Source organism: Lipotes vexillifer, unplaced genomic scaffold (assembly GCF_000442215.2).
Source record: "Lipotes vexillifer unplaced genomic scaffold, Lipotes_vexillifer_v1.1 scaffold1126, whole genome shotgun sequence".
Taxonomy (NCBI): domain Eukaryota; kingdom Metazoa; phylum Chordata; class Mammalia; order Artiodactyla; family Lipotidae; genus Lipotes; species Lipotes vexillifer.
This window is the reverse complement of record NW_006781401.1, coordinates 1,526,738-1,547,984: the sequence shown is the minus strand read 5'-3', so window position 1 is coordinate 1,547,984 and position 21,247 is coordinate 1,526,738. Positions and strand designations below refer to the sequence as shown.

General features: G+C 36.9%; 1 protein-coding gene across 1 annotated transcript in view; it reads right to left on the bottom strand.

The window, feature by feature from the left end:
- The window catches only part of UNC79 (unc-79 subunit of NALCN channel complex), a gene marked incomplete at its 3' end in the record, with an annotated part of 146,213 nt that overhangs the window by 100,096 nt on the left and 24,870 nt on the right, over positions 1 to 21,247 (bottom strand). The window contains exons 5-8 of the mRNA XM_007454732.1: positions 21,168 to 21,247; positions 12,226 to 12,318; positions 5,802 to 5,857; positions 4,999 to 5,128 (exon numbers count right to left, since the gene is read on the bottom strand). The exon at positions 21,168 to 21,247 is cut by the window's right edge and continues 91 nt beyond it. Of these exons, the coding sequence (XP_007454794.1) occupies positions 4,999 to 5,128; positions 5,802 to 5,857; positions 12,226 to 12,318; positions 21,168 to 21,247 (359 nt within the window). The remainder of the gene's footprint in view (positions 1 to 4,998; positions 5,129 to 5,801; positions 5,858 to 12,225; positions 12,319 to 21,167) is intronic.

Genomic DNA, 21,247 nt, shown 5'->3' with positions numbered 1-21,247 from the left:
GGAAAGATTTTCCTAGGATATAAAAAGCACTTTATATAATGAAAAAGATTGCTAATTTGATTACATTAAAAATAAGGAGCTCAGTTAATCAAAAGTCATCATTAAAAGAGAGAAAAAATAAGAAAAGATATTTGTAACATATGTAACTGACAAAGATTATATAAAGAGGATATCCAAATGGCCAATAAATATATGAAAAAGTGTTCAACTTCATTAGTAATCAGGGAAACACAAACTATAAACACAATAAGGTACTTCTACAAATCCTCGAATATGACTACAATTTTGAAAACAAATAAAATTAAGTATTGCTCAAAATGTGAAATATAGACAAAAAGAGCTCTCATACACTACTAACAGTAGTACAAACTAGTACAACCATTACTAGTTTTGGAAAACTGTTTGCCATTATCCATTAAAACTGGATAGATTCATACCCTCTGATCCAATAATTCTACCCTAGGCATATATCTAGCAGACACGTGTTCATGTGTGTACCAAAAGATATGTGGAAGGATGTTCATGGCATTATTTGTAAGAGCCAAAAAGTGTGAACAACCCAAATATCCATTAATTAAAGTGTGAACAACCCAAATATCCATTAATAGTAAAATGGATACATAAACTGTGGTATATACATTTGGTAAAATATTGATATATATATATATAGTAATAAAAATGAACAAAGTGCAGTTATGCTCAACCCACGGATAAATCACACACACACATAATGTGTGATTCAATTTACATAAAATTAAAAACTAGGCAAGAATAATCTCTGATGTTAGAAGTCAGGCTATCAGAGAAATGGGAACAAACCGACCCTGGAACTGAAGATTAACTGTACTTAAGACAATCAAGATGATGCTGGTCAGACCAACAATAACCAATTTCAAGATGACTGTCAGAGCTGACTGTTCTGTTTCTGCATGTAGCCCCCTCCCTCCGTCTATAAAAGCTCTTGCCCACTGACTGTTGGCAGGGCAGGGTGGAGGGGGTGTGGGAGGGAGGGAGTCGGCCTTTGGACAGGAGTCCCCCCGCCAACCCCCTTGTGTGCCGGCATCCAAAATAAAGCAAACTTTCCTTTCCAAAAAAAAAAAAAGAAGGCAGGCTAGTGGTTACCTGTGGGACAGAAGGAGAAGGTAATCATGGTAGTAAACATGGTGGGAGGTGTTCCACATATACTTAAAATTTGTATTTTTTTACATGTCTATAATGTACCAATAAAATGGTTTAAAACATTTTAAATTATGTGGACATAAAATCAATATAATAAAAAGATAAATAAGAAGTCAATGAGGAGGAAGTTAGGACATTAAAGGACTGGTAGGCCTTCTTGTATTTTTAACTTGTATACAACTCAAGAATTCAACTCTACTAATGTAGGGTTAGATATGTGGTAGACTAGACCAAAGTTTAACCTTGTAGTGCTATCTTAAGTCATTCTCGATCTACTTTTGCCACAATCTCGGTCTTGGAAAATTATATATTGTGCCACATTTTTGTCCTCTAATTCAGATGGAAACTGCACAATAACTTGTGTTCATCTTTGTTAACAAAGGCTAAATTATGTACTATTGGCACACTGTAGCAAGAAAATTGCTAAATAATTTCTTTCTCCCCCACAGCAGAGCTTTATAAAACAATATAATGGCTATTTCATTCCCAAGAAACTTGTACTTTTTGTATCTTTAAGACTTGTATTTAATGACCAAAATAATTGGGGTAGTTTTTGTTGTTGATAAATACTAATAAACTCAAAAGAAGCAAACATTGTAGATTACCAAATCCTCACTATTTGATCATCTTCATATGAGCTGTAAATATTCCCATGTTATTATGCTTTAAAAGCAATAAATAAATTAAATACATACATGTATAGTTAAAATTATGGTGAATTACTAACAATTATTAAATCTAGGTGGCTATATGTGTGTTCATAGTGTTACTCTTTAAACTTTTCTGTATTTGAAAAACGTCATAGTAAGGGGGGGGGTAACTTTGTATAATTATTTACAATATGACCTCTATTGTATTTTAAAATGCTCATCAAAAAAACTGGAGGGAAATATACCAAAATGTTAATAATGGTCATTTCTAGTTAGCATTTTTTTCTTTCTTTCATATTTCTATAATTTTTCTAGAAGCAAATTTTCCTTTTATAAAAAATAAAATTTACTTTTTAAAAAGGAAATAAATCACTGGGAAGACATACAGTGTTGCTGGTCCCTAAGAAAGCATTTCATCTTTGAGCTTCCAAGTCCATAAAATTCTATCTCCGCATAATTTTTTTATTGAGAATATTTAGGGTTTTAATACCACCTAAATACCGAAGATACCCTTTAGTGCATATTTCATTGTCGAAAGCATTGCAGAAAATTTCTAGTGCTCCAGCTAAAATTTAATTACAGAACTGAATTGAACAGAACAATGTGGATTTTCAATTAAGATGATCTAGGATCAAATTCAAGCTGTGCTCCTTTATTATCTGTGTGAACTTAGTGCTGTTACTTAAACTCTCTGTCCTACACTTCATCTGTAACATTGCAATAAGAAAACTACCTCTCAAGATTTTTGTGAGAATTAACTGAGAAAAATGTCTATAAAACCCAATATGGCGCTTGGTCCATAAATTTTGTTCAACTAGGAGAAGGCTAACATATTAAGTGAGATAATAAGCAGCTAGAATGACGTCAGACAAACAGCCAGTGCTGGATAAATAGTAATACATAGATCAGAATGATTAATTTTTTTCCATGATCCCTTGTTTCCTGCACAAAACACGATGGTTGACTAGCATGGGAGTTCCAAGACAGCTGTTTCCCAGGGCCTTGGACAAAGGCTGGCAGGTAGAAGACAAATAATGACACACCGAAAGGATGGAAGTGTGTGGAGGTATGAGTACAAGAATGGACTGGAGAATGAATGCCTTTAGACAGAGACATCTTGTTCAGATAAGCCAAGAGAAGGTGAGAGCCTCTCTTCTGATCTCAGTAAGCATACGCTGACCTATTCTGGGGAGACAGGTTTGGCTGGCTCTTCCAAAAGGGTATGGTCATGGGGGTAAATGGAAGTGGCTGCCAGTTTGCCAGGCTTCTCAGATGCTCTGAACACTCAAATCTCATCATGTGGTTTCTCCATTTAAAACCTGTGCATGGTTTCACTTTGCTGCTAGGATAAAATCCACACTCTTTCACAGGCCCTGTCAGACTTACTGCTTCTCTCTGGCTTTCCTCCTCCTGTCCCTCCACTATCTGGCTGCATACGACTTTTTCCAGTTCCTAAATACGATCATGCTATCTTCAGCCTCCAAGTCTGAACCCATGCAGTTCCTTCTGCCTCAAACTCACATTTTAGCGGTTCATGATCCACTCCCCTTATGACTCTATCTATCGTGCGTATATCTTTCAGGCATCAGCTTTCATGTCACACACTTGAGGACTTTACCTGACAACTTAACCTTCCCCAAATTTGCCCACCATCAGGGTGAGTTCAAAGGCTTTTCCTGTGTGTTCCCACAGCTCTCTTGTATTTTGCTCTACCTTAGTGCTTATTACACTGTCAGTTTCCTGGTCTTTCCCCCAGCTGGAATGTTAGCACCAATGTCTTAGCCTGTTTTTTTTAATCACTGTACCGCCAGTGCTTAGGATAATGTCTGACTAATAGTAGATGCCCCATAGATATTTGTTGAGGAAATGAATGAATTTCCATATCTAGACTGCATTAAGCTCCATGGGGTCTGGTTTTGTGTCAGTTCTTCTAACATCAACACAAAGTATAGTGCCTAGCACTATACTTTCTCTTTCCTATAGTACTCTTCAAATATGTATCAAATGAATAAATTTCATTTGATACTAGTTACCCATTCATACATCACATAAACGCTTATTTCAGGGATCTATTGAGAAGGGATTGGTGTCAAATATTTCCGTCATTTCACCTTTTATTTTATTAGTGCTTCCAACTTCTTGCTTTTACACTCAAATTATCCACTCAGCAACGCTTAAACATTCTCCGCTAGCAATGATATAAAACATCAATGATACCAATTTCCATTTTTTTAAATTTACCTACTATCTACCTTCATCATTTCAATTAATACTATTGTTACCACTAAGGCCAATATTATTTGTTCTGAGTTTAGAATAAGCCCACCAAGGACCATCAATACCTCTAACACTTGGCTTTAATGAGGAACATAAAACAGACACTTGAATTATGTTAAATCCCCTCTGAACCACCTCAAATCACCTTTGGAAAGATGAGTGATGCCAAGAAAAAAGTATTTTCTCAGAATATCAGTATACAACTCCACAATAACTTGAATAAAAGCTATGCCAAAATAAACATCTCTTCCATTTTCAGAAAAACATTATACAATCAAGTGGGAGGAGAGGGTAGTCAGGGGCATCAGAAACTCCATTAGCCATAGATTGCTTCTTTGATTTTATAACATATAAACATAAACTACATAAGGGTTAGTTTGGTTTTTGGTAAATATATGTCTTTACAATAAACTCAGTGTTTACTTGTTGGTGATTAATTATACCAGTATTCACCAATGGTTGACTCTTCATGTCTACCTAGGCTTTCAGGGTCATTTAATTTTTATTTAGTGCCTGAACTGGTAATGCTGAAAGCACTCCAAGCCTTCTCAACAGAGCAGAATTAGCCACTTGGGATTTTGCTAAATCTGAGCCAATCTGCAGCATTACTGACTGCTCACACCTTTGCAGTGATCAGCGTTAGCAGTGTTAAGACCAGAGGCCAGGTGTACAGCAAATGGGACTGGAACATGGCTTGCTAGGATGTCATAAAAGCTTTTGAAATTAATTTTAATTAATTTATTTTTATACCACCTAGCTTCAAAAAGGATTTATGACAATGTCTAAAGGCACAGTAAATTTAATCTAGCAAGATTAAAAAATACAAGTAAGTGAGGCAAATGTGGCACAGAAGAAATAAAGATGGGGCATCACAGAGCTATCCTAATCTTACCTGTGTACTGTAAGCCCCTGTACTCGCTTATTGCCCCAGGAGGTTTTAAATTGGGCCAGTAATGGAACAGCATTTGCACAGCTGGAGGTTTCACCTGTGAAGGCCCATAGGCTATCACATACAAAAGATCCTAAAGGAGACAAGAAGCATATTTTCACTAGCATCATCAAATAAAAATAAAGGTAGCTCATTCAATATTACCAAAGCAGTGAAAATTCTAATGGAGAGATTGAGGTGGTTAATTTCCCTGGAATCTCATCATCCAGATAGGCTTTGCAGATTAAATCATATTATGATATTTTTTTATTATTTTTATGGGTCCTGTAAATAAGCCCCCCAGTAGTGTTCAGATGTACACTATCTTTTAACAAATTCTTCTCTCCTCAGAATACCGTGAGAGATTTTAGAACAGCATAAAGCCAGTTTGCCAAATACTGCATTTTTAAAAACATTTCCCTAAAACATATTTCTTAATAATTCACATCTCCTATTTGAAAGAAGAAAGTTTCCCAAGCAACATTTCAAATCAAGTAAAACTGTCACATAATATAGTATTTGCTAAATTTCAAAAATAAGATATATCCAATTACATTTTCTGCCAAGCCACTGTGTTCTTCAAGTATTATTTCTGCTCTAAATGGTAAATAATTAACCAGTAAGGAAAGGATTATAAATTCTACCATACCAAAATAATAAGACATCAATAAATTTGATCTAAACAATAGTTTTAATATGCAAACAATTTTTACTATATTATACAAATTGAACTTGTGACTATGAGTTTAATGTGGCCCCAAACTTACTTTCCAGACTTCTTGTTTATATTTCATGAGGCATTCCAATAACTGACAATGATATACTGTAAGGAAGAAAATATAAATTGAACATGAAATGTAAATACCAGACAAAAGATCCTTTAAAATAAACTATATTAGTCTAAATTATATTAGACTTTTCACCCTAATCATTAAATTAGAAATTACTTATTTTCATATATTCATGCCTTTCAAAAATCATATAAGCCCTTGACTTTATCAAGCTTTATTCCAAGATCCTTGAGAAGTATTTTATTCATCTTAACAAAGGAAATATTAAGAAAACTCCATAGTAATCATACTTTTATAACATAAACTTATATCAATGTAATCAAGAACTAGACGGGGAGAAAAATAGCCTAATAGGATCATAATAAAAGCTTACATTTATTGAGCATTCATTATGTGCCAGGTACTGAGCTAAGAGCTTTATGTATTATGCATCTCATAACCACCAAGTTGCAGTTAAAAAAGTGAGGTTTAGTTTCCTACCTTGCCCAAGGTTGGACAGATAGCAAGTGACAGACTGATGGATTAGAATGGCAGTCTTTTATCACCAACTCCATCTTGTTGAGGAGTCCTTAAAAGCTATACAACAGCAATCTTCTTTGATTTGCCTATGTTTACTTGAGGAATAAAGATACTTTCACCCTAGTTAGATACCCGATTTATACCTTCCCTAATCTATCTGCCAACCCTATCATGGCACTGAAGCAGGTCTCCCTTTAGTCACCGATGACCTCCATGTCGTTCAATTCTATGGACATTTATCAGTCTGCCTCCCACTTGACTTTCAGCAACATTTAGTACTGCTGACCACCCTCTTTCCTTGACTTCATGACTGACTCCCCCCTTTACCTGTGGCAGACACTGTTGTTGCTACTCAATTGCTATCAACAACCCTTTCTTCCTTGTTCAGCTCCCAGTACACAGACTGCCAAGCAAGACAATTTCCCAGATTCTGTTGCAGCTAGGGATGGCCATGTGACTCAGTGCTGGCCAGCAAGACCTAAGAAAGAATCTGCTGAGGAGCTTCTGAGACTCATTTTTCCCCTTTGACAGAAGGAAAGAGGCACACCAGGAGACCTTTCTCTGATTACCCTGACTGATCCTATTTTTGATAGGATTTGATAGGATATATTTTTGAAACCTGTTTTTAGACGTAGTTATGTAAGAATATAATAACCCCCACTGTGGCATATCTTGCAAACATGAGGAGAAGGTCAAGAGAAACACAAAGATGGCCTCTCAGGCCCCTGATGCTGCGGAGCTGTCTCCAAGACTTCTTCTTCCACTGGGCCAGTATCTGTTGGAGTTCCTGAAGGCCTGGTCATAAGTCAAATCCACTTTTCATTCTGTGCTCTCTTGTAAGTAATGTCACACTCATATACAGCAATATCTCAGAGATATTGCACGTTCCATTCCAGATCATAGCAAGAAAGCAAATACTGCAATAACGCGAATCATACAAACTTTTTGGTTTCTCCATGCGTATAACAGTTATGTTCGCACTATATAAACATTAAGTATATTAATGTATACTTTATATAAACATAAAGTATATATTAAGTAGTCTGTTAAGTGTACAATAGCAATATATCCTAAAAACCAATGTACACACCTCAGTTTTAAAATATTTCATTGCTAAAAAATGCTAACCATTGTCTGACAATGCAGGGTTGACACAAAACTTCAATTTGTAAAAAACACAATATCTGTGAAGCACAGTAGAGCAAAGTGCACTAAAAGGAGGTATGCCTGTACAACTTCAGGTACCATCTGTATGCAATCCAGTGAATAGCACTGGACACTTACATGAGGGCTCAAAGTTCATTACTTCTAGCCCAGAACTCAGTTCTGAGTTCATAATACAACTTCCTAATTACTATTACCTCTTTTTTCTGAAGAAACCTGATTTTTTTGCATTTTTGTGTTTTGGATATGTATAACTATTACTGAGGTTATGTGTGATTTTTTTCCACAGTTTTATTAAGATATAATTGACATATGACATTGTATTAGTCTAAAGTATATCATCTCCTCTCAAATGTCTCAAAGACCCTTCTAACATAATATGTCCAGAGTAGACCTCATGATCTTCCCTTAGAAACCTGGTCTTTCTCTTCCAGTGTCTCTTTTTGCAGTGAATGGAACCACCATGCACCCAGTTCAGAAGCCAGAATGCAACCATATCCAATACATCACCACACCCTATCAGTTTTACTTCCTAAATAGCTCTCAGATGTATCCACTTTTCTCAGGCTCAATCAACCCTGACTTTTACATGCCTACACAAATGCAATGGCCTCCTCATGGGTCCATCTGTATCCACTCCAGCTCCTTCTTAATCCATTCTCAACTGCAGCTTGGGTGACACACACACCACCACTCAAAGTCCTTCAGCACTTTTCCATTAGACTTGGGATAGACGCAGGACTCCCAGAGCCCACGACATCCTGCATGTTCTGGCTTGCAGAAGCCTACAGTCTCATCTCACACCAAGCAGCCCTCACTGTGAGCTCCAGCTACAATGACCTTTCAGTCCCACCTGCTTGCCAGGCTCCCTTCTGACATATGAGATTCCTCTACCTGGAAACCTCCACTCCCTGATAGGCCTTCTTAATGCTACTCATCCATCAGTCCTCAGACCAAACGTTATATTCCCAGAAAAGCCCTCCCTGACCTGTTCAATAAAAGAAAAATCCCCTTTTATAGGGTCTCATCATAGCACAATGTACATCATTCGAAGAACTTGTCACAATTGAAACTGGGCATTTGCTGTTACAATTATTTGATCAATGTCTTCTCCTTCCACCACACTATAAGCTTTATGAAGAGAGGAAAGGGGTTGGTTCTATTTTACTAATTACGGTGTTCCCAGTGCCTGGCACATAGCAGATACTCAGTAACTGTTTGTGGAGTATATAAATGGTCCTCTAGGCTTGGAATTTTCTGAAGCCATGACTGAGTTCTCAAGCACAGATGCTCCAGGGTACTTTCTCTTACACGGTGTCTGCTATTCTCCATATGTTTGCTACACGAACCTTGCTCAGAGGAGTACACTGACTGCCCATGAACAGACCTAGAGAGCCCCTTTATTTAAACTGCTTCCCCTCCTCAAAAATATACAATGGAGAAAAGACAGTCTCTTCAATAAGTGGTGCTGGGAAAACTGGACAGCTACATGTAGAAAAATGAAATTAGAACACTCCCTAACACCATACACAAAAATAAACTCCAAATGGGTTAAAGACCTAAATGTAAGGCCAGACACTATCAAACTCTTAGAGGAAAACATAGGCAGAACACTCTTTGACATAAATCGCAGCAAGATCTTTTTTGACCCACCTCCTAGAGTAATGAAAATAAAAACAAAAATAAACTAATGGGACCTAATGAAACTTAAAAGCTTTTGCACAGCAAAGGAAACCACAAACAAGACCAAGAGGCAACCCTCAGAATGGGAGAAAATATTTGCAAACAAAGCAACTGACAAAGGATTAATCTCCAAAATATACAAGCAGCTCATGCAGCTCAACATCAAAAAAACAAAGAACCCGGGCTTCCCTGCTGGCGCAGTGGTTGAGAGTCCGCCTGCCGATGCAGGGGACATGGGTACGTGCCCCGGTCCGGGAGGATCCCACATGCCGCGGAGTGGCTGGGCCATGGCCACTGAGCCTGCGCATCCGGAGCCTGTGCTCCGCAACGGGAGAGGCCACAACAGTGAGAGGCCCGCATACCACAAAAAAAAAAAAAACCTACAAATAGAACTACCATACGACCCAGCAATCCCACTACTGGGCATATACCCTGAGAAAACCATAATTCAAAAAGACATATGCACCCCAACGTTCATAGCAGCACTATTTACAATAGCCAGGACATGAAAGCAACCTAAATGTCCATCAACAGAGGAACGTATAAAGATGTGGAACATATATACAATGGAATATCACTCAGTCATAAAAAGGAACAAAACTGGGTGACTTACAGAGACGTGGATGGACCTAGAGAGTGTCATACAGAGTGAAGTAAGTCAGAAAGAGAAAAACAAATATTGTATATTAATACATATATTGTATATTAATACAAATATTGTACATATATGTGGAATATAGAAAAATGGTATATAGATAATCTTAATTGCCAAACAGAAATAGAAACACAGACGTAGAGAACAAATGGATACCAAGGGGGAAAGGGGTGGGGGTGGGAAGAATTGGGAGATTGGGATTGACTCATATACACTATTGATACTATGTATAAAATAGACAACTGATGGGAACATACTGTATAGAACAGGGAACTTTACTTAATGCACTGTAGTGTTCTAAATGGAGGGGATATATGTATATGTATGGCTGACTCATTTTGTTGTGCAGTAGTAGAAGCTAACACAACACTGCAAAGCAACTATACTCCAATGAAAATTCAAAAATAAATAAATAAATAAATTGCTTCCCCTCCCAGAATGCCCCATTTACCTTATCAATCAAAATTCTATCCGTATTTTAAGACGCATTCTTTGCTCAAGTGGCACAAAGCCTTTCCTGATCATTTCAACCCATAGAGTTCTCTTCTCTGATGAATTAATACAGCCTATAGTATTTATTTGGTACTTTTTACATACTACTTTACATTGTAAATTAATGACTTATGTAAACATGCCTAATCTTCCCAATGAGACATAAGCTCCATAGCAAGCATCATATCTTACATTTCAGGGTGGTTTTCACAATGCCTAGCACGGAGCCATGTACACAGGGGTTATGCAATGAATTCCTGGTGCCTGAGCAAGAACACTGCTCCATCCTTGATACACAATCAGCTACAAGGACCAGGCTGCCACTTGCTGTCTCCCCCAGTAAAAGTTCAAAGGATAATGATGCCCTACCCGCTTGATCTCAGAGAGTGCCCTGGTGGATAGCACCTCACTTCTTATGTTTCCCCCATCATAAGATTAATTTGGGGTCCCAAATGTCATTCTTAGTATAGAATAGCTGGCTATACACGTTCCCCCATGAACAGATGAAGATACAGATTAAGAAATAACAGAAGTATTTGACCACAGTGGTTTCCCAATGAAACGTTCAACTCCAAGAAGACAATGGCAGATTGTAGAGATCCGTGTTACTGTTTACTGAGCAGTGCTTATGATGTGTCAAATCACTATGCTAAGGAAGCACTTCACACACACTTAAGTCATTAAATCCTCACAACAACATTTTAAGGTACTACAGGAAGAATTCCCATTTTATAGATGAGGGAACTTGGTCTTAGGGGAGTTAAAGAACTTGCTCAAGGTTAAGCTACCTGGCAATCTGCACTGAGCTCAGATATGAACCCACATACCCTTAACCTCAAAGCACACGACTCTACCCAACCTGCTCTACTGCCTCCCAACTTCGAAATTAGGACCAAACCCTGATAATGAGACTTTAGTTAACTAACTAGATTCTATGTGAAGGGGGTTTTTTCAGGACATAAAATCTAATAAATATAAATGACATTATGAGGATCCTTTAAGCCAGAGTGAGACACGAGGTATAACTTCCCCAAAAATATACACTTTAATTCAATGCACATAATAATCATAAGGAATTTCATATTTAAAGGATGACACTCCAGGCTAAGAAGCATTAAGATTTTTAAATGAAAAAAATTGTTTTCCTTATGCTGAGTCAAAAACTCAATTATTATTCATTATGTAATTAAGCAGAAGGCTGAAAACAGGGCCACCAAATTTGTTTACTTTCCAAATGAAAATAAAAACTGAGTTCATATCTTAGCATGTGACTCCAACAGTCAGCCCCCTTTTAGGTCAGTTTCCCAAAGTTCATCTGCAATTACACTAATGAATGGAAATCCAACAGAATACATCAGATTAAATCTGTCCCACATTACTAGAAATCAAAGAAACACAGATCAAAATGACATATTACTTTTTATCTGTCCATCTCTATACAAATGTTATAATAACACTCAGTGACAGGTTACAATGTACTTTCACGTATAATTAGTAGGAATGTAACGAACGATTTATGTGCAAGGATATTCATGCGGTGTCAGAGTAGCGAATTCACAAAATAGTCCCAGTGGTTATCTTTAGTTGTTAGAATTGCAGGTGATTTTTATATTTCTAATTTAATTATTTCTATATATTTATATTCAAGCAATTTCCAGTCAGTGTTCTAAAACTGTGTTCTCAGACATTCTAAAAAGATCAGTAGTCAGCAAGATTACTGCTAATAGCAAGAGGCAAAGGAAATTTATTTCAAGTTGAAAGTCTGTTTTCTAACACATCTCCAGTTTCTATTTACCAAGAGAAGTTCTTCTCACATGAGAATTCCTAGCTTGCTTATTTGATGTCTTATTTAATTATTGGTTTGGAGCCATCCAAATTTTCACTTACCTGGATTGGATGTGTACTGCATTGCAATCATTAGCATGGATGATGCGGAGAGATTAACGTGGGCAGGAACACCTTCTCTCCTTGAGGAGCCCACTGAAACCAAAATTTTTTTGATTAGACACAATTTATATATATATATATTTTTATTTATATATTTGTACATTTATATTTAGCTGCTACTTTACATAGAGCATGAGAGCTGAGAAGAAACTTGAAAAAAAAATCAATGGAAGTTTTGCATAAATAAAACCACAAAATTTGTCCTAGCCTACAAACGCTACAGTAGTCATTATCATAGGCACACTTAGGGAGAATCTTCAAGGAGCACGAGTAATGCCAGAAGGTAATGTAATCGTTTTATCAGAATTGTACTTAAATGTGATCTCTGTTTCCAAGATGTTTATATCTAGGTAGAAAAGAAAGAAAAAACAGAATCCTCCATGTACCCAAATATAAGGCATATTGAAGGTTATCCAAATAAGAAGGTAAAAATAAAACGTTTTTGAACACGACTTGAATGTATTAACTTTCAGAGATGCAGATGAAAGAGTCTACTTTTAAGGGGTACCATATGCATTTAGTTATATCAATTTTAAAATTATTTTCAACTCTTACCTATCATTAAACAATTTTATTCAAACCTTCACATGTAACTTCATCATCAGCATCTTAATCACCATGACAATCACTTTTTTAGTTTTCCAGAGCTTACCATCTTCACATCCACCTGAGTTGTTTGAAATACAGCACTTTTTGAATCTGTGAATAATGCTGTTGCTGGACATTTTATCCTATCCCGCAGTATTCAATCACAAAGTCAGTTGGTTTCTTCAAAATTCATCTTTCAGCCGTGTAATTGTGATCTCCATGTGATAACCACTTACATACTACTTTTAAGAGACATCTTTAAGTGGCTTGTTCAGGATGACATCCAATACTTTATTAACTTTCTTTTTTTAATAGAGGGTATCAGGTAACCTCTATAAGCATCCAGAACTATCACTGATGGAGGTCATTCGGGGTAATATGTTGTCCCCAGAGTACTTTATTATTCTAAACACAGTAACTGAGAAAGGGCCCACAATACTTTACAAGGACTCAAATATAAAATGAATTCCTTTTCTCAGGATAATTGCAGGAATAGCAGAAACCTCTCCTTAGAGCTGGGCTCCTGTAGCAAATTGTCAAGAAAGCATGAACAGAACAGTAAACAGTGACTATAACACCCTCAAAAAGTCAACTCTCAATTTCCAACACATACTGCAGAAGACCAACAACATAGACAACAAGAAAAAAGCAGATAACCCTAAAATCTGCTTTATTTTAAAGTATTAAAGTGCAATGTGTGGGAATAGTATCTCACCTACAACCAACAAGAATAAGGCAACTTATAATAAAACACATGTATAAAAGAATCATTAAAGCACTAATAAAAGGTTTGTTGTATAGTAAAGTAGAGAAGACAAAAAAAAATTTAACATGATTCTTCTTTTTAACATAAAAAACTGAGCACCACAATGGACAGTGGCCTTTACAACAGCTTTACAGAAATAAACAAACAAATAAAACAGATCTATAAAGTTCCATTTACCTGAGTTTGCTTTTATTAGTAACTTACTGCTGGGCTGCTGCTAACCCACTAAGCAGGTGATAGTCAGGTACATAAATTAGTTTGGTTATACAATGTAAATAAGAATTAGTTATTATACAAAGATGTGAAGATCAGCTCACTGCTCTTAGATGTTAAAGCTGATTAATCAAATACGATTAATCGAGGAAAACAATCTTTGTGCCAAATCCGAAAGAAAAAGATTCAGTTTCTCTCAGAGTTTAGACAGGGAGGTGGTTCAAATTCAGCTTCCAGGGCCCCATACCTAGAGAGTCTAACTCAATCAGTTTGGAAGCAGGAAAGCTACATGTTTAATAAGGACATCAAGTGATTCTGACCAAGTGGGCCTTGGAGCTGCATTTGAGAAATACTACTACAGGAATGAGAAAAAGAAAGGAAATAGTAAGGTGTCCAAGTGTGGGAGGAATAATTGCATGCCCTCGTGTTCTTTCTTTAAGGGGGACAAAAGCAAAAGAAAGTGTAGTCTTTGACATACACAAGGAAAAATAATTATACGTATACTATATCCATTCCTTTTGGGACAAGTGTTGTCACCTTTGTTTAAACTCATTTCAAACTTTTAAACTATAAGTGTTTCTAAAAAATGAAAACTACTTATTAAGGTAGGCTGAGAAGCACTGTGCCTGGAGGCCTTTAAAAATGGGAGAGATGGGACTTTCCTGGTGGTCCAGTGGGTGGGACTCCACGCGCCCAGTGCAGGGGGCCCGAGTTTGATCCCTGGTTGGGGAACTGGATCCCACATGCATGCAGCTAGGAGTTCGTATGCTGCAACTAAAAGATCCCATGTGCTGCAGCTAAGACCCGGTGCAGCCAAAATAAGTAAATAAATAAATATTTAAAAAAAAAAAAAATGGGAGAGATGCCCAAATGTCTCAGATGATTTAGATGAAGTTTATTTGGAGAACAGGACAAATGGCTCGGTGACCTCTGAATGTCCCCCCTATCCCTACAAATCTACGCTCTCCCTCAAGAATGGTCAGCCACAAAGCCAAGAGTGCTCCCGTGGCTCCAGCCCTCAGAAACTGGCTCCAATATTTCTATAAACAGACAGCGCCTTGCAATTTCATAGCTTTCTAACAGACTGAACAAAATCACCACAATTCTAATTTAATAAACATGCAGAGGCACACATCATTTATTGAATCTTGTTAAAGAGGCACGAGGCAAACAGATGTGCAGCTTGTCCCCATGAGGGTGTCTAAGGTCAAAGCTACATACGATGGAAGGAAGCAGAGAAGTAATAAAAATAAGACAATTTTACATTTAATGTTGTGCTCAGAAAATACAATTAAGTTTTAAGACCTATTCCCTGATCTTCCTAGCACCACCAAAACAATCATTGCCACCATCCCCTCTTTCTATGAACAATAACAATTTCTTAATCTGCTTCTGCATTTTATAATTCCTAACGTGTTATCATGTATAGCTCTTATATGATTCTCATTAAAAAAAAATACATATATATATATGGGAAAAGCCATCTTATAAACGAGAAACTAAATTTTGCATGTGAACACCAACCTAATTATTAGGACTACAGCCTGTCACTTGACTTCACAGCTAATGTGCTAATCACTTATTTATTCACAGAGTATTTTTCTTTTCAGTATCCAGACATTGTTCTAGGCCCTTGAGACACAGCCATAAATAAGATAGGCAAGTCTTTGTCTTTATGACGCTTAAATGCTAGAGCTGTGCTATCCAATATAGTAGCCACATGTGGTTAAATTTAAACTAATTAAAAGTAAACTAAATTAAAAACCTCTCTCTCACTAGATACATTTTCAAGTGCTCAGTTGCCACATGTGGCTAGCGGCTATTCTACTGGACAGCACAGAATTTTATATAACATTTCCATCATTGCAGAAAGTTCTGTGGACAGCACTATTCCAGAGGAACAGGCAAACAAATACCTGTGAAGAAATATAAAGCAGGGCAAGGGAATACGTAGAAAGCAATGGAAGGTCCTATTTTAGCTTGAGAGTAAGGAAGGGCCTCTGGGAAGACTATGATACTTGAGCTGAGAACTGAAGGGAATGAGGAAGCAAATCATGTGACCATTTGCACGAAGGGCTTTTGACACGGAGGAAAAGCAAAAGCTTGGTGCCTTTATGGAACTGCAGAAAGGCCAATATGGACAGAGCAGAGTGAACATTAGCAGACACAAGTGATGAAGTAGGGCATCACAAGGCAGAGGGCCTTGTGGGCCACGGAAGGGTGTTGAATTTGATTTGTAGGAGTGATGGGAGGCTATTCATGATCTGACTCACATGTTTGGAGGATAGCTCTGGCTTTTGGGTGGAGAGCAGGCTGTAGGGGGGCTAAGAGTAGAAGCATGGAGACCAGCTCAGAAGCTACTGGTCTGGTCCAGATGAGAGACAGTGGTAAGAAGTGGTCTGAATTGAAATATATTTAAATAAACCCCTCTAGTCTTATACCTTTTTAAGGGGTAAAGGTAAGGGAATCACCTGGGAAGAAGAAAAACACTCTGATGCCAGTTCTACCATATGACAGAACCATTTCCTGTGCTGCCTGGATTAGCAAGTGGCCTCTGTTTGTGTAAGCAGAGGTAACTGTGATCCATGGGATAGGGTTTGAGCATAAGATACCTGTGCTGTCAGAAGGTCATATCAGTTCAACATAAAGGGAGGACTAAGACACCATGAACCTGAAGTCTATGTAGCATTAAAATATGTGCAGATTGGTAGATTAATAAAAAGTCATAGAGACAGGATTGCCCATCAACACTGCAGAGGTGTTCTGTCAGGTTCTATGAGATCAAAACCTGACATAACAATTACTGTTGTTATACAACACACTCTAGGGGAAAAAAATCCCAAGCCTCAGCAGATGGCCCGTTATTATTTCAAGCAATATTTAAGATGACAAAATTTCAGGACAACATGTGATTTTGAGCAGAATATTGGAATTAGTTGCAATGGGATTTGAGATGTCCATTATTTGACTGAGTGTTACACATTGATATAACATCAGACAATATTCAAAGGTCATTCCCATATGTTATGTCGTGGTCTTCACAACAAACATTGTGATGTAGACAAGTGAGGTTATGATTATTCACAACTTTACAGCTAAAGAAACTAAAGTTTGATAAGGTTGAGACATTCAGCCTACAATTCAGCCCTTCTGGATTCCTATTCCAAAACATTTCCCACAATTCAATAATAAAGCTCTTAAAGTATAGTAAGATCTACTTTATAAAAATAATCATTAGCTAATAAAACAGATTTTATATATAAAAGATTATTTAAATACCATCAATATCTCGTGTTGGTATTTTACTGTCTTTTTTCTATTATCTTTACTTATTAGTGTTTGGAAGATCATAGAACATAACACACATCCTCTGTAGTAGCAATAGAACAAAAAAATGATACAAGGCCAATGGTTTGGAAGCAGACCTTCAATTAAATCATACAGTTGCTTTTAATTCAATGCAAAGATCTAAATGAACCTCTTTTTTTACCTGAGGATGAGTGATTTTTGAGGAAATTCAAGTTGGAAAAGAAACTAGATGAGACTGCACATCAGGATACCAAGATACCGCTAGAAGGCTCTTTCACTGATTTAATTGTTTAGCTTTACTATTCACTTTAAAATAATGTATCCTACATCACATAATGTTCATTTGGGACCCGCTTTTTCTTTTCTCTGCCAAAATATCATCTTTCCAACATCCATATTTCAATTTGGTCCACAAATCACAGAACCTTTGTGGAAAAAGAGAGGTTTCCATGGTGAAATGCAAATGACTTTTTCAATTCTTAGTAACTCCTTTAATATATAAACAAAGCCTATTGCACACATGTAGAATAAAAACAAGTGTATCTTAATATATACACAAGGAAAGAGTTAACAAGAAAAGGTTATGTCAAAGGAAATTTTTACAATAAATTGCAGTTTGCTCTGCAGCACCTCAAAGGAGTTATTTAAAATAAAAGCACAGTACTTGGTTTAATGACAAAAATGACATATAAGACATAACTGATATACATGCAGGGCTCTTAAACTGAAGGAGCTGCAATACCTCATTAGGTCCCCTTGAGAGCTCAGACTTTCATCTTCTAAGTCCTTAATGATATAATCATTTAACACCTGAAAAACTGTCCATGTATTACATTTGACTTTGTGAATACCATACCAAAGAGATAAAAGCCTTTTTGTCTTAAAGACTTTATCAAGTACTCAGAAAATGCAACATCCTTCATCTCAGGCCTGAAATAAAAATATTCTCGAAGAAGTTAAATGCTCCCCTCTTGTTCTGGTCAGAATTTCTACACACTGAAACAACTTCCAAAAATAAAACCAACATGGATGCAAACAACAGGCACACATTCTCACATCAATTCAGTTTGACTTGATTAATCTCTAACTCAATTCCATCCATCTTTGGATCTATGTCCTTTGTATCTACTGTATGAAGGAATAAGTACAAAAGAAATGCCTGAATCGTTTAACAGAATTTGGCTTTAAAGGTTAGTACCACAATTTCTTTTCAAAGATTTAAAGATGACAAAGACTGGCTACCGTTGAACTATAGGAATAGTGACGAGAAACGAGAAAGTCAGAACTAGGAGACTAAAACCAGAGCAGCAAAATAAATGAACCAGATCAGCGATTGCATTGGAGGAAGATATGTGCCTCTTACGTAAAATAAGATTGATGTTATTTAACCTAGAATTATTAAGACAGAAGTAACCTTAGAGATGGAACATTATTTTCTAAACCTCTCCTTTACAGTAAAAAAAAAAAAAATGGAGACAGAAATGACTTGTCCCTACCCTTTAAACGAACACCAAGCTACTCCACTAATAAGCACTAAAATTTTCACCAATTTTTGTCAACTCAACTTACTATTTTGTTCTCCTTAGTTGCCAAGTTCATACATTTAAATAAGTAAGGATTCCAATGTGACTACAAGGCATGTTTTGGGGTCTGTTTCTAATTAAGCAGAAATTAATAATCAAGGGTGAAGAAACAAGTTGCCAGCTGTCACATGCTCATTTGCTCTTTATGAATTCAAGGGCCTGAAATACGCACTACATCTCCCAAAATTATTAACTTATTTCTAAGAAGGAAGGATACAGCCAATATCCTTTTAAGATTCGGACTGACATCCAACTTCTCATCTCAAATGCTGAATTCTAGAAAGTAGCAAATAAGAATGAAGGGTTTTTGAACTAAAAAAACCCCATCCCTATCAAAAGTTTGATCCAACTATGAGAAAAAACAGACTTTTTAGACATCAATGGAAAAAAGCTATATTTTACTTACACTTCTTTTTTCACAAAATGTATTCACTAACATATCCTTGCAAACTGAGAAATGAATCTTAGTATGTGGAGGATACATAATGACAAAAGTAGCTAACTTTATTTTATTTTATTTTTTTTTTCTTGCGTTATGCGGGCCTCTCACTGTTGTGGCCTCTCCCATTTGCGGAGCACAGGCTCCGGACGCGCAGGCTCAGCGGCCATGGCTCACGGGCCCAGCCGCTCCGCGGCATGTGGGATCCTCCCGAAACGGGGCACGAACCCGCGTCTCCTGCATCGGCAGGCGGACTCTCAAGCACTGCGCCACCAGGGAAGCCCCCTCACCTACTATTCTTAAAAAGAAAAAAATTTCTATGCCTAAGTTTAACAGTTAACATACTTATTTAAAAAAAATACAGGGGTGCTTCCCTGGTGGCGCAGTGGTTGAGAGTCCACCTGCCGATGCAGGGGACACAGGTTCGTGCCCCAGTCCGGGAAGATCCCACATGCCACGGAGCAGCTGGGCCCGTGAGCCATGGCCGCTGAGCCTGCGCGTCCGGAGCCTGTGCTCCACAACGGGAGAGGCCACAACAGTGAGAGGCCCGCGTACCGCCAAAAAAAAAAAAAAAATACAACTATGCAATCCTAAGGCTGTATCCATAAGCAAGTACTTGTCAATAAGGATACATAGAACCAAAAAAAGAACGATCAAATATTCTATTACTTGAACAGTATAATCAGTCTGCTAATTTTTTAAATAGCTATATAATTTAGGCAGAAGTCAGACTCTTTGTTTAAAAGACATGAAAATTACAATTCCATAGCTAAAATTAAACTGAATTGTAAAATAAGTAAATGTGACTCAAAGGTACATATGTTTACCAATTGTTATTACAAAGCAACAACTTTAATAAGATCATAAAAGTACATAACATTAAAACAGTGAAAAATGATCTCTAGGAATTGAATGTGACCAACACAGGCATTATTATAGAACAAGAGTTGAGGGAAGGAGAGAAGTAAACTAACACTTATTGAACACTAGGGATTGTGCTAGCACTCTATCAACATTCCAGTTAATCATCTCAATTGTCACAGTGACCTTATGAGGCAGTATTATCATTATTCTCATTTTACAAGTAAGAAACAGAAAGGTTAGGTAACTTGCCTAAGCTCACATAGCTAGTTGGTAGCAGAGCTGTGATCTGAATCTAGATATGTTTGACTCCTAAACCCATAATCTTTTCAGATTATCCACTGAAACATAAATTAATTAATCACCCATTTCTTTTAAAAAATACTTTAGCAGGATTTTGATCATAAAAAACACAACCCAACTTATTTTTTTCTCTCTGTTATCACATCTGGAAAGCCTGCAGAATTAAGTTTATAAAAGTGAAACAATTCATATCGATTCCATGTTTATAAGAGTACCTTGCACATGAGTTGTAAATTTCAGCTTTTTTCAAAGTGTTTTCATAAATTTTGACTCATTTTGTCATCACAACACCCCTGTGAGGGAAAGCTGATGATATCATCATTCTGGAGATGAGGTTTCAACTGTGTCAGTCGCCCAACCTCACATCATACAGCAGATTACAGACAGAACTGAGACCACAGGAGATCTACATATCCTGATTCTATCCATTGCTCTTCCCGACACACCCTACTTCTTTCAGATGCAAAAGATAAGAATTTCTACATCAAAGGCAACACTTCGCTCCACCCTTTTTTCTAAAGTAGCCAAAAAATACCATAATTTATATGGAGGAAATACAGACTGTGCCTTGACATGTTCCTTCTTCCTATCCAATAAGATCAAACTATGTGAATACAACAGTTCTAAGGTATAATTGTCTTTTCATTTCTTTGATGTTCACCATACTATTCATGCTGAAATAACTGAATTTAAATCAAAGCACATGTATACAGCAAGTGATTCCATTATAATCTTGAAAATCTGTAGCCTAAACAGCAAAAGCAATTTTCATTCATACAACACATAAAAATAATCTAGTATTAGGTAAGACCGAACTTACATATAGCCATTGGTAGAAAAGATGTGCTGAGATATTCAATAATATCCTTGTGCAGAAATGGAGGAAAGGTAGCTAAAGTT